Below are 13,528 nucleotides of genomic sequence, written 5' to 3'. Positions count from 1 at the left end.
TAATATACTGCCAATTTCTTTGGAGGATAAGAAATGCATAATAGACTTCAATGAAGAAGATTACATGAGGTTGAATTTAAAGGAGAGACTATATCTACACTAGATGATCTGAACTTGATCTAGCCTTGAGTAGGAATTTCTTGTTGTAGCTAATTGGTTCACTATTAGTCTCTCATCTTGAAATCTATCTTTTGGAACAATGTCGGATATATATAGTTGAGAGCACCATCTAATTGGTTCACTATTAGTCTCTCATCCTTGAAATCTATTTATGGAACAATGTTGGATACATATAGTTCAAAGCATTATCTCAACAGAATTCTACATTCTGGTATTTAAGTTCCTATTGTTATTTTTAGACAAAACATTTCTATTTTTGCAATTCACCCCCTTTTGGCACCTTTTTGATGAAAATAAGTTCAGCTATATTCAACTAAGATCCAAATCCCTCCTAAAGGAGATTTGAGTCCACTCATTTGATAGGGGTTAGCCTTATATCATTTTTCAATTGTGTTGATGTTATAATCTTTTACATTTGTCATAGTTGTTAATTTTCAATTGTTGTATTGACATCATAAGTGTTATCTATCATCTCATGTTCAATTTCATAGACATCATTTTTTTTTCAGAATTTCCATTATGATTCCATGAATGCTATTAGAGTGTGAAGTATCTATCAGTGTTTCTTTTTTGCAAGTGTGTTGAATAATATTTCATTTTTGCAAGTAGAGTAACATTTTATTTCTAAAAGCGTGTGGAGTGTTGTAAACATTTTTATATCCATAATGTAATATATTAGATATTTATTTTCTATGATGTATGATAGAGTAGATATTTATTGTCCTATTAGTATGGTAGATTAGTATTTGATTTTCTTGCAACCTGAAATCTTAAAATATCAAAATAGAACTTGTGGTTCTCAAAACTATTAAAACCATTGGAAGACATCCCCAAACATGATTCATAGTTCCTTCTTGCAAATTGTTTTAAATACCCCCAAATCCATAAATTAAATGAATGGGATTTTGACAATTACATCAAACCCTATCATATACAATTGAAGAAGAAAACATACTACTCATCCTAGGAGCTCCAAGATTCAAATACCATTCACATTCAAACTAGGAACATTTCAATTAAGAGAACTAAAGAGAATTTGTGTTTGCATTACAAACATCTCTGACATTGCATACTTCAATTTTGCATTATGTATGGTTATTCACCAAAGGTTATATAGTTGGTAAAGAAAGGGGATTGATTGAGGAGTGTTTGAACCTTTAAATCCAATAGCTTCCCTTAGGCATTTTTATATAATCCCAGCCCTTGCATATTAGTAAAAGTAGAGATGGCACTAAATCAAGTCTCAAAAGTACACAATCTGCTAGATAAATCTCAAAGGTTATAGAATATATTTGCACACAACAAATAACTCATTTGAGCATGAATCAATCTCACATAGCTCAATTGCACTTCCATAGGATTCCACACTTGTTATAATTCTTTGTTAGTGAGCACGCCAAGGATATCATAATTTGAGCATTGTCAAAACGATTCTACACTCCTTAGCTATTACACTTTTTTGTTGTTTCAAGAACTAAATAAATGCATCTTCCCTCATTTAATTTTCCAAATTTACTTATTTTACATTCAACTAATCAACTATGTTTATTAAATTAATTAATAAAATCTAATTTGTAATATTGTACATTCTGATATTATCAAAATATTCTAAAAATAAAATGCCAAATGCAGAGTCATATATATTGAAATTAAAATTTAGAATTTAGAAACATTCTAATTCATTTTTCAATATAACATTTCAAATAGGTATTAAACCCTTACCCTCATCGCAGTAATTATTATATTTTGTTTGAGCGAACTCTTTGATGTAGTCATGTATAAAAATTTGAGGTCGAATTTCTTCAAGAAAAGCATTTCTACGTAAGCCCTCTACCTAAAACCACAATTAAAAAGACAGTTGAAAGATTTGTCAAATTATTAAAAAAACCCAATCACAAAACTGAATAAAGATGAGCAAAACATTGAACTCACTGCTTCCTTGATATACGAGATCTCTTCGTTGCAATTGAGTGCTATCCACTCAACAAATTTGTCGTAACACATATTGTGTGGCGTGTGTCTAGTGAGAAGCATGAATATGCTGCGGCATCTGGGATCCATATCATCAAAAGCTTTTTCCACCACAACAAACATGCCATCCAAATCATTACGAGCTCCATTTGCGAAGCCATCTATCTCATCAACCCATTTTGACAAAAGGCAACCGTGTTTATTGAACAAGTGTCCGCCAAAAACATTCAAAGCTAAGGGATGAAATGTTGGAGCAGAATTGGTGTCCCCTTTGAAATAACACATGTTTGCACACTTCGAGACATGACTTCTCTCCTCTGCCCCTAACGCTGGGTCCTTTAGGTACATTTTTTGTAACAAGATTGCTATGGCCTCTTCCTGTTCCAGACTTGGGGCACGCATGCATGAGTGTGAGTCAATTTTGAAATTCTTTAGAACATCTAAGCTTCGTGAAATCAAAAGGATACAGCTTTTTCTTCCCAACTCTGCTCCAAGATAATGTCTCACTTCGTCTATACTATCTTCCGTGATATTGTCCAGAACCAACAATACTTCTTGGCCCTTCACAAGTGTATTGAATATATAATGTGTCTGTAAGATATATAATTAAAAAAACTGTAAGTTACACGTTTTGTGCAATAGTTTCTTGAAGACCAAAGACAATTCGACTAGGAAGGAAGAACATCCTCCAAACAAAATGAAAATATACAAAAAGGCTTACATTGTCTTTGCTTTTTATTGATTCGAGTTTCCACGTAGGGAATTGAGTGAGATACCGCAAGGCATGCTTTCCTCTGTCCAATGCGTTTCCTCCACAAAATTGCAGCAAGCATACTTTGCCAGAAAAATACCACAAATAAGCATTGCAGAAAGCCTTGGCAAGTGTCGTTTTACCCAGGCCCGGCATTCCATATAATCCTAAAATGCTGATTCCCTTTTCGTTAGGATGAACATTAGTATTGAAGAGATCTACAATCTTCTGCAGCCAATATAGACAATTAATACATAAGTATATATATGCGTGAGAATAAACAACAAAACGAATTGAGTTATAGAAAGTAAATCAGCGAGGTGGTTTAACCTGGCACATGCGTGTTTCTCCTTGCATACAAGGGACATGATACCTTGGTGAGAGTTTAACGAGGTGAGAGATGGCTTCCACAGTCTTGCACGCTACAAAAGATGTTAGTGAAGCCAAGTTAGCTGACTTCCGCTATAGATATATCTTATGGTTTACATTTACTATAAATTATTATAGATAGTTTTTTTTAAAGATATATGATATTGAAAATGTTGTGGAAGCAGAAGTTAAATTCTGAATTATCAAATATTATAGCACAAATTAGTTGTAAATAAGTAATGAGGAATATATAATAGAAGAACCGAATAATAGAGAAGACACAGATCTATGTGGTAAAACTTTGACAATATGTCAAGGAAATTTCCATGGACCATGGTATAGGTATTCGTATTGGTAGAAAACAAATTACAATCTTCACAACAGCTTCTATCATAGTTACATTATATTCAAATAACTTTCTCTTTGAATCAATAGAAATATATAGAATATCTTCAAGATAACAACAACCACCAAACATAGGAAAAACTAGTTTTATTTTGTTAAAGAAATAAGGAATTTTCTCTCAAACACTACAAATAAAAAAACAAACTGTATTTCTAAATGATAAGATAAGAATTGTTATATTGTTGTAGTTAATAACAATTTATTTGATATCTGCCCATGCCCATTCATCACTTTTTTTACAAGACAAAAGAAGCTAAACTCCACCTCAACTTCTCTAACAATAATGGTTTAGTAAATACATCTTTATAATTTTTAGGTGTAGGAACATTCTCAAGAGTTACTCCACCTCCATCAATAACCTATCTTTCAAAATGGTACTTAATTTCAATATGTTTGGTCTTCCTATGATAAGCTTGATTTTTAGTCTAATGAATAGCACTTTGACTATCACAAATGCAATCACTTTGTCCTACACTTTTTCAAACTCACTCAAACGACCCTTCAACCAAATCACCTCCTTACAATCATGTGAGACATACATATACTCTGCCTCAATTGTGGATAAAGCAACTATTTTTGAAGCTTTCACGTCCAACAAATAGCTCTATCTACAAGAGTAAAGATATAACCTAGTAGATCCCCTTTTCTCCAAATCACCTATAATATTTGAATCAACATAATCACATTGAATAGCTACCAAAATTATAGATTATGCAATAATCACTTATGTCTCTAACACACCGAAGAACCCATTTCACTCTTGTACAATTCCCTTTACCTAGATTCATCATGTATCTACAAACAACACCAATGACATATATGAAATATCCGGTCTTCTTCATACCATCAAATACATTAAATTTTCTATTGCATTGGCATAAAGTACACAAAATATCATTAGTAATACACTTGTTTCTATTTTATTTGATTTTGGGGCATCTAACTCTTTATTTCTCCATATGTAGTGAAGCATAGCATGCAAGTTCCATCTAGGTAGGATGATAGGTGGGATGTTGAGATAGCCCCAAGGGCCAAGCTGGAGTGACCTTACCATTTTAGTTGACCTTTGTGTTGTTCCATAAGGTTCTTATGGTGTAGTATTGGGTATGGATTGGCTCAATGCATATCGAACTAAGATGGATTATTGTTGTGTGTAGATGACCATAATATACCGACAATGATTATAGGGATTTTAGAGACATGTCTCCCTTTGCATGATATTCACTATGTAGCTAAAGTCGCGTTTGTGGAAGAGGTGTCAATTATTAACCATCACCATTAATGATGATGAAGGAGGAGGTTGGGGCACTCTTGGATGATCATCCCATTCTTAGGGAGCATGCAAATGCATTCACTTTGGACCTTCCACCCCATGAGAGATTTATTTCTATATTGAATTGGTACTAGGAGTTGAGCTAGTATTGAGAGAACCTTACAAAATGGCTCATGAGCTTAGTGAGTTCAAGATTTAGTTAGAGGAGTTGTTAGAGAAGGGAAAAAATTGACCTAGTGTCTCACCTTGGGGCACTGCTTTCATCTTCATTAAGAAAGATAGATCTCTTAGACTATGTATGTATTAGAGATAATTGGATAATGTGGAGATCATGAGTCATTAACCACTACCTAGGATCAATGCCTTATTTGATTAGTTGCAGGGAGATAGACTATTTTTGAACACATGCCTAAAGTTTGGATATCACCAACTGAGGATTGCAAAGGAAAATATATATAAAACTACATTCAAGACTAGATATGGTCATTATGAGTTCACATTGGTACCCTATGGTGTAATGAATGCCACTGTAGTGTTTATGAGTCTCAAGAACGAGGTATTTTGAACCTTTTGGATCACTCTATGATTGTGGTTTGGGATGACATTCTAATTTTTTCATGGTCTAAGGAGGAGAACGAGGAGCACTTGAGTCAAGTGTTGCAATGTTTGAGATAGTAGCAGTTGTATGATACCTTATCAAAGAGTAATTTCTTCCAAGAAAAGATTTAGTACCTAGGTCATTCCATACATGATGTTGGTATCTTAGTAGATCCATCGAAGATTAGAGCTATTTGTAGTGGCTAACACCTAATTCAGTGATAGTGATTAGGAGTTTCATGGGCTTAGTAGGGTACTATTGATGTTCTGTAGAGGCATTCTCTTGGATTGTACATTTTGTTACTTCTCTTCAATAGAAAGGGAAGAAGTTTTAGTGGATAGACGAGTGTGAGAGAACCATCCAGATCATCAAGGAGTGCCTCACTAGTCCTCATATCTTAGCAATACTAGATCCTTCAATACACTTTGTGCTTTGCACAAATGCTTCATTAGATGGCTTAGGTATCGTACTTATGCAGGAGGGTAGAGTAATTGTGTATGAGTCACAAAAGATCAAACTTGTGCATGTTGATCTTTGACGAATATCCCATTGGGTAAGAATAGAACAAGATATTACAGAGTTTTTGACTCATTTTCTTGAGTGTCAAAGAGTTAAGAAAAAACACCAACATTGAGCAAGTCTTCTCCAACTCGATGATATTATAAAATAAAAATGGGACACCATAGTATTGAATTTAATAATTGGTATTCCTTTCACACCATGATGACATGATGCCATCATAGTGACTATTTGACAGTTAATGCAATTACATACTACATACTCAACTTGAGGATTAGAAAAGGTGTTCTTTGATGATATTGTTTCCTGCGACATGGGGTTCCTTATAAGATCATCTTAGATAGTGACTCCTTATTCACTTGAGAATTTTGGTATTCCTTGTAGTATGCCTTGGGCACATAGCTCAACTTTAGTTCAGCATATCATCCTAACACAAATAGACAAATAAAGAGGGGGAACGAACTGTTGGAGGATATGTTACATGTGTACATGATGGATCATCAGTTTAGTTGGGAGAATTATTTTTATTTGGTTTACCTCTCTATAATAATGGGAATAACAATTAGTTAGGTACGACACCATTTGAGGCATTATATGGAAGACCTTGCAGAGCTCCCTTGATTTGAAATAAGATAGAGAATAGATTGGACATTGGATCAAAGTTGTTACAAGATATAGAGTGTCAAGTAGACTTGATCAAACAACATTTACAAGAGGAATGGGATCATTAGAATAAGTATGCCAATTTCAAGAGGGTTGATTAGAGCTTCTTAGTTGGTAATCATATATTCTTGAGAATGTGGCTACATTAGGGTCTAATCCATTATAGAAAGGGCTCTAATCTTGAACCTCATTTCGTTGGTCCATTCGAGATACTAGAGCAGATAGGTCTCATAGCTTATCATATAAATTTTCCACCTAGTTTGTAACACATGCATGATGTATTTCATGTTTCAATTCTAAGGTGCTATGTGCATGATGCTTCTCATGTGTTGGAATGGGGTGCCTTACAAGTGGACTCAGACAAAAAAATAACATTGGAGCACATTCATATTTTGGCTCACCAAATGTTGGGCCTTTGAGGTTGAGAGTTGGACCAAGTCTAGGTCCACCGGGACCATTGTGATAAGGTCTCAGTTACTTGAAGGATACGGTGATCCCACAATAGTGGAATACACTTTTTGGTACATCCTAATTTTTACTGAAATCATATATTTTTTAGAAAATATAATGATTTAAGCTTTAAGAGGTCCCATTTACAATAATTAATTCAAGAGAGTTATATCAAAGGCTATTAGATCAAAATTTATTTGATAGAACTTCTCTGCTAACAAATCGTACTTGCAATGGATTTTCCTTTGCACCTATCAAAATGCTGATAAAAAACCACTTTTACATTAGCTTTTGGGGGGTTAAATGAATTAATTTAGAAGTTTTGTTTTTTTAAGTCTTTAGTTCTTATTATAAGCTTTCCAAATAGTATAATTTTTTATATATTTAATTTCATCAATATAATTATGTTTTATTTTTCATGAATGTAGGTTTTTCATTGAGCATTAAGGATTATGTTTTACATGTGAAAATTTTGAAAAATTTATAAAATATTGTAAAAAATATTTTTTCTCTAGGTATTGATATCCTCATTTCAACAGAAAAAAAAAGTTAATTCAAATGCATACAAATAAAGTTATGCATTACAGAATACACCTCTCTCCAAATTACAACTACTATGTCTTAAAAAATTAAATAAAAAAATATATATATAACAAAAAATTATGAAAAAATATCCATTCACTAGATATTGGTGTGTCAATTCTAAATTTTAAAAATTAGAATTTCCTTCTTGCTATAAAAAATGTTATGTGTTACCAAATAAATATCTCTTCTGAAAATTGTTGATTACTATAAATATTGATTTGTTCAAAGTTACATAAAAATATGGACAATTCATTTCTAATTATTTAAAAAATATATATATTTAGAATCTATATGAAAAATATCATAAATTAGTAGTTTACTTCATCTTAAAATTCTTATTGGTTTAGCTGCTATAGGTTTTAGAAAGTAAAGATCTGAAGCAAACTGTCGATTTCAATGTCAAAGTTGGCTAAAAAGTGTAACCCACTACTGTGGGATCACCCATACCTTATGATTGAGGTCTCCATATCCTCATCTTTATGATGACTTCCAGGAGGAAGTTAAATCCTAGAGGGGGAGGATGTGATGCCTATCGTTAGATGGACATGGACATTCCTTATTTTTTATCTAGACCTATATTAGGGTTATGTATGCTCATAAATCAAAGATTTTATCATTATTGCTAGATTAGATGAATTACATTTGAATTATTAGTTTTATCATTATTGCCTGATTAGATTAGTTGTTTATAAATCATGTATTTTCTCATCATTGTTCAGTTAGATGAGTTAAGTGAATTTTGTGTTGTAATTATGTGGTTGTTGTTAGTTAGACATATTTTGTAATATGATGCTTATGAGAAAATTTAGATGACTTGATGGATAATAAATGTGTAAAGATTGTGTATTAATGTGAAAATATTGAGATTACTATGCTAGCAATAGTATGTACCATGATTAAATGCATTATAAATTAATTGAAATTATGCAATGCAATGGTTAAAATCATGTTTTCCAATAAAAACATTATGAATATGATGTTACTTTATATTGAAATGTTTTGAACATATGTACATATATAACTTAATTAAAATATTTCTTCGAGTATTTAATTCTTAATTGGACTAATATGTGAATGAGAATATGTAGAATTGTGAGAATTTGCCCCTAGAAACCCAAGATCTAGAGTCTAAATGAATATCACATAAGAGAGAACAAATGTGACAAAAATAAATTGTATCCGTGTCAGAATGCAAAATACCCAACTAAGTATAATGTACATGAGTCTGCTTATAAAAGCAAGGCTATAGGGAAATGAGAGCACACAATCAAGACATTTTTCCCAATGAGATATAAGGGTAGGTAGGAGAAATAATATAATATTCTACTAAAGGTGGATCACCCACCGAAGATGGAATGAGATAACAAGATAACACCACAAAAGGTGGAATTTCTCCTACAACCTAGTTCCTTAGATGAACACTTCTCTAAGTGTCTCATATGCAAACTACAGTGAATGCATTATCCTAAGTCAACTTAACTAAAGTGTAATTATGAGACATAATTTACACTAACAACCCCCCTTAAGTACAACTTAGGGGAATGTAGACTCAAGCTAACAATGCAAGATGGGTTCTGGCTATTAGGCCATGTTAGATACCCATGTACAAATGCAACACAATCTCTCACAAATAGAGAAAGAGAGAAAAACCCAATGAGAAAAAAATCCTCCCCAGAATAGACGATAATACAAAAGAACTCTCAAAGAAGAATGAGAAGGACAAAACCCCATGTGTGAGGAAAAAGTCCCCTCATAAGAGAGAAGAAGAGAGACCAACCTTCCATGGCCATAATACTAGAGGTAATCGAGTGACCCCATGTATCCAAGCCATGTGTAGTCAAACTCATTCCATACGGAGGGACCATAGTATTATATTCTTGATGTGTATTATATAATGTGGATTTTGTGAATGTTATGATTATGTAAAGTCTTGTTGATGTTATGCTGGAAATTAAGTTATTTTATGTCTAAATAATAAAATTTAAATGGAACATTTAATGGGTTTTTAGAGGGGTCGTAAGGTCTTTAATTTTTTTTTTTCATTTTTATGAGCCTAAGTAGGTCACCTATGGATTGGGGGTTGGGTTGGTCGAAACCTTGGTCATACCTCATTTAATATCCTTCATTTAAATACCATTTTTGTCAAGTCACAAAATTGGGGTTGAGGTTATGGTTAGGATTATAATTGTCTACAAAAATTTTAAAGTGATATATAAATATGTAATAAATTTTCTTAAAAATATCATCATAAAACAACATACAATATGGATTAAATATTTTCAAGAGATGACTTATGAGTAACACATATCTTTGAAATTTGAAAGATGCAATATACAAGAGTATTATGGATGAAAATAAGTAATGTAAAATGAAAGAAATCATTATCCAATGCATGATTTTGATAAATGTAACTAAGAAACAATTTAATCATATGTGAAATAAATAACCAATCAGATTTAGTAAATTCCATTATGAAAACACCCCAAATCAGATTTGAAAATTAGAATTAATGCAATGTAAGAAGCATAAAGTTCACTAGAATGTGTTGGTGGGAAAAAATTAGGGTTTCACTAATTAAGATAATAAAACCAATAATTAGGGTTTCACTAATTAAGATAATAAAACCACTAATTAGGGTTTCACTAATTAAGATAATAAAACCACTAATCTAACCGACGGGACCAACACATTGAGAAAGGGGTGAATCCAATAGATCTAGATCCAATCCAAATAGGAAAGAGCCAAAATTCTAATTAGATTCATAGGTTTTTAGTTTTCCACCCTCTCTATAATTGAAACTTGGATGTGAATTGTGAAATTAGGGCAAGACAAGGGATAATTGAGATGAAACCGTAAAAAAAGATTGATACAAATGTCCAACAGAGCCATAGACAGGGCTTTGGACATAAGAAGAGAATCAAAATTTTCTCTTGAAAGTTCGAGCTATTTTTTTGAGACCAGGTAGTAGAGATTCACCTTGGTCCTCCAATTTTTGCTTTGTCAAAAGATGAACCTATTCGTCATCATCAACTCTATCGAAACCTCTGAGCACAGCTCGTGAGTCAATTCCTTACACACAAAAGTAGGCAAGAAAGGGTTGTGGATAGGGGTTTTCCTTGGGTCAAACCCGGGTTTAAGAATTAACCTTGAATTGAATAATGCAAATACTGAAGTAAATGTTATAAAATATACCTTAGACCTACAATGGTCAATAGAATCACAAATGTTGAATATAATGGCATGAAAAATACATGAACATGAAAGACCTAATCAAACACACATGCTTGCATGAAGATTAATGTAACTTTGCTCCATAATGCTTCAAGGATGAAATGTTGGTTGATGAATGCTTCATAGATGCACAAATGATGGAGTATATTCCTTATGCTCAAATGAATTGGTAGGATATCTTTATGTAGGGTTTCCTAAGTAAATTACCAATTAGGTCGACCTCTAACGGTCAAGTGTAGCCATGAGGACCAAAATCAATTGGGGATGGATAGAGCCTACCCCAATTCAAATATGGACTTGTTTAAGGGAGTCTAGGGTAGTTTGGGGTGCCCTAATCTAGGACCTGTGCGCTCCACACCCTAGTCCTCAAAAAATAGAACCAGCAACTCAAATACAGAGGGAAGGAAACTCCAGGATGGGGCCCACTTAGTGATGTCAATAAGTGACATCAAAGTTGGAGTAAAGAGGATGAAAACAGACCTAGGGGAATGGAGATAAGACACACTAAAATAGGAGCACAAGCATAAGGTAATAATTGTACCGGTTACAATTTAATATGCTACAATTTTAAACTTGATCTATTGAACTTATCAAATCCATGGTCTAAGAAATTTTCAAAAAAATTAATAAGAAAAAATTATATGAAACCACTGTCATTAGTTAACTCCAGAAAATGTTATTTTTATTTTTCCCATGCATAAAACTTTTTATGTGAAAAAACAATCATTTTATAGAATCTTTATGTGTAAAGGAGACATTTCATGTTTTAAATTTTAAGTCTATATCTTTGGATCAAACAATTAATGAAAATATGACAAAATTTAAAAGATGAGGGGAAAATTTATGTCGATGCAATGTATATTAATATTCTAATCATTTGATTATTTTAAAAAATTTCATGCAAATTTGTCAAGCTTCAAATTGATCCTACAAAATATTTGTCACTAATCTTTGTCAATGCAATGTATATTAATATTCTAATAATTTGATTATTTAAAAAAATTAAAGCAATGTTGTCAAGCTTCAAATCGATCCTATAGAAACAAAGAAATCTTCAAAATATTATAAATTTAGATGGTAGATTCAATTGAATATTTGCATTGGAGAAGAGAAACAAGCAAAGAGAAATATTTCATTCAAATATTAAAGGACTTTAATATTGTTGGTTGGGTAGGTGAATTTAAAACTTAAGAGGGAGGAAGTGGAAGTGAATGGAGACAAATGAAAAATATTTATTTCACTTCTAATATTTCCAAATCAAATCAAATCAAATTATGAAAGTGGAAAAAATGAGCGAATGGATAGGTGAATTCCTTTGTTCTAAATACATTCAAAGATGATGATGTACATGAAAATAAGAATAAATGAGATAATAATATAATTCTAATATTTTTTAGAAGTTAATGTGCAAAGAAAAGGAAGGAAAGAAATATGGGAAAAGCTAGTAAAATATATAGGTAAATGCATTTCGCACTCAAGAAAAAGGGGAGTAACAAATGAGTTACAATGTTTAAATCAAATGAAGGAGAATATTAAAATTCAAGTATTTAAATAAACATTATATCAAAACACTATCATTGATTAGCTCAATGTATATTTAATAATATAAATAAAATAGACTGAGGGATATCATTCTTGAGGTGCATATTTTAATCAATTTTTCACATTAATGTGAACTAGGAGTCTCGAGAAGGATATCTCTCAACTTATTATATATATATAGGTAAACTTGCACCAAGATGGGGAACCAAATAGTAGCCATTTGGCAGGTATCAAATAAGGTACTCACCATATTTGGTGTGCGCCAAATAAGGCGAGCACAAAATGAAATTGCATTTCCATTTTGAAAAGTACAAATTGTCTCTCTTTTACTGTGTATCTCCAAATATATACATCAAATATAACATTTAAGTATAAGTCGCATTTCAATATAAAAGGAAAAAGACATTGGAATGTGACTTGTAATTTTAGTTATATTTCATGTATATATTTGTAGGATGCTTGGGAGTGGTTTTAGATCTCTCTCTCTCTCTCTCTCTCTCTCTCTCTCTACATGCTTCTGCCTCACTACCTTTATTTCTCTAGGTCTCTCCCACCTTATCTCCTTTTGTACCTCACCTTGATTCCTTACCCTCATCTTTATCCCTTCCTCCCTCTCTCTCTCTTCTTCTCTCTCCCTCTCTTATTGTTTCTCTCCACTCTCTCTATTCTCTTGATCATTACTTCTTTCTCCCACCCTGTATCTCTCCCCATCCATAGGTCTTTCCTTCCCTCTATCTTTACCTCTCTACCTCTCCATCCCTATCTCATTACCCACCTCTCTCCCCATCTATTTCTCTCACCTTTATCTTCCCCCTAGTTCTCTCAACCCTCTCTCCTTAGGCTCCAAGTCTCTTGACTCTTTAGTTCTTTACCTCACTCTACATCTCTTTCCCTATCTCCTTAAAACTATTTCTCTCTTTGTGAACATCTCTCTCCCCCTAACCTCTCTACATCTCCCTTCTCTAGGTCTTTCCACCCATCTCTCCTTATCTACCTTGCCTTCCCTCCTTACCCCCATGTCTATTAATTCCTCCCTTCCACTCTCTTCCCT

At 32.7% G+C, this 13,528-nt stretch overlaps 1 protein-coding gene across 3 annotated transcripts in view; it reads right to left on the bottom strand.

Annotated features, from left to right (window-relative positions):
- LOC131030144 (uncharacterized) overlaps nucleotides 1–13,528 on the bottom strand; it is a 144,356-nt gene that overhangs the window by 54,887 nt on the left and 75,941 nt on the right. For 2 of the 3 annotated variants that reach the window (XM_059210951.1, XM_059210949.1), the window contains exons 10-13: nucleotides 3,173–3,264; nucleotides 2,813–3,070; nucleotides 2,053–2,682; nucleotides 1,843–1,954 (exon numbers count right to left, since the gene is read on the bottom strand). In XM_059210951.1, the coding sequence (XP_059066934.1) occupies nucleotides 1,843–1,954; nucleotides 2,053–2,682; nucleotides 2,813–3,070; nucleotides 3,173–3,264 (1,092 nt within the window). The remainder of the gene's footprint in view (nucleotides 1–1,842; nucleotides 1,955–2,052; nucleotides 2,683–2,812; nucleotides 3,071–3,172; nucleotides 3,265–13,528) is intronic. The other variant, XM_059210950.1, reaches the window with a different exon arrangement.

This window comes from Cryptomeria japonica, chromosome 9 (assembly GCF_030272615.1).
Source record: "Cryptomeria japonica chromosome 9, Sugi_1.0, whole genome shotgun sequence".
NCBI classification, from domain to species: Eukaryota; Viridiplantae; Streptophyta; class Pinopsida; order Cupressales; family Cupressaceae; genus Cryptomeria; species Cryptomeria japonica.
The sequence above is the reverse complement of the archived record's forward strand: the minus strand, read 5'-3'. Positions and strand labels throughout refer to the sequence as shown.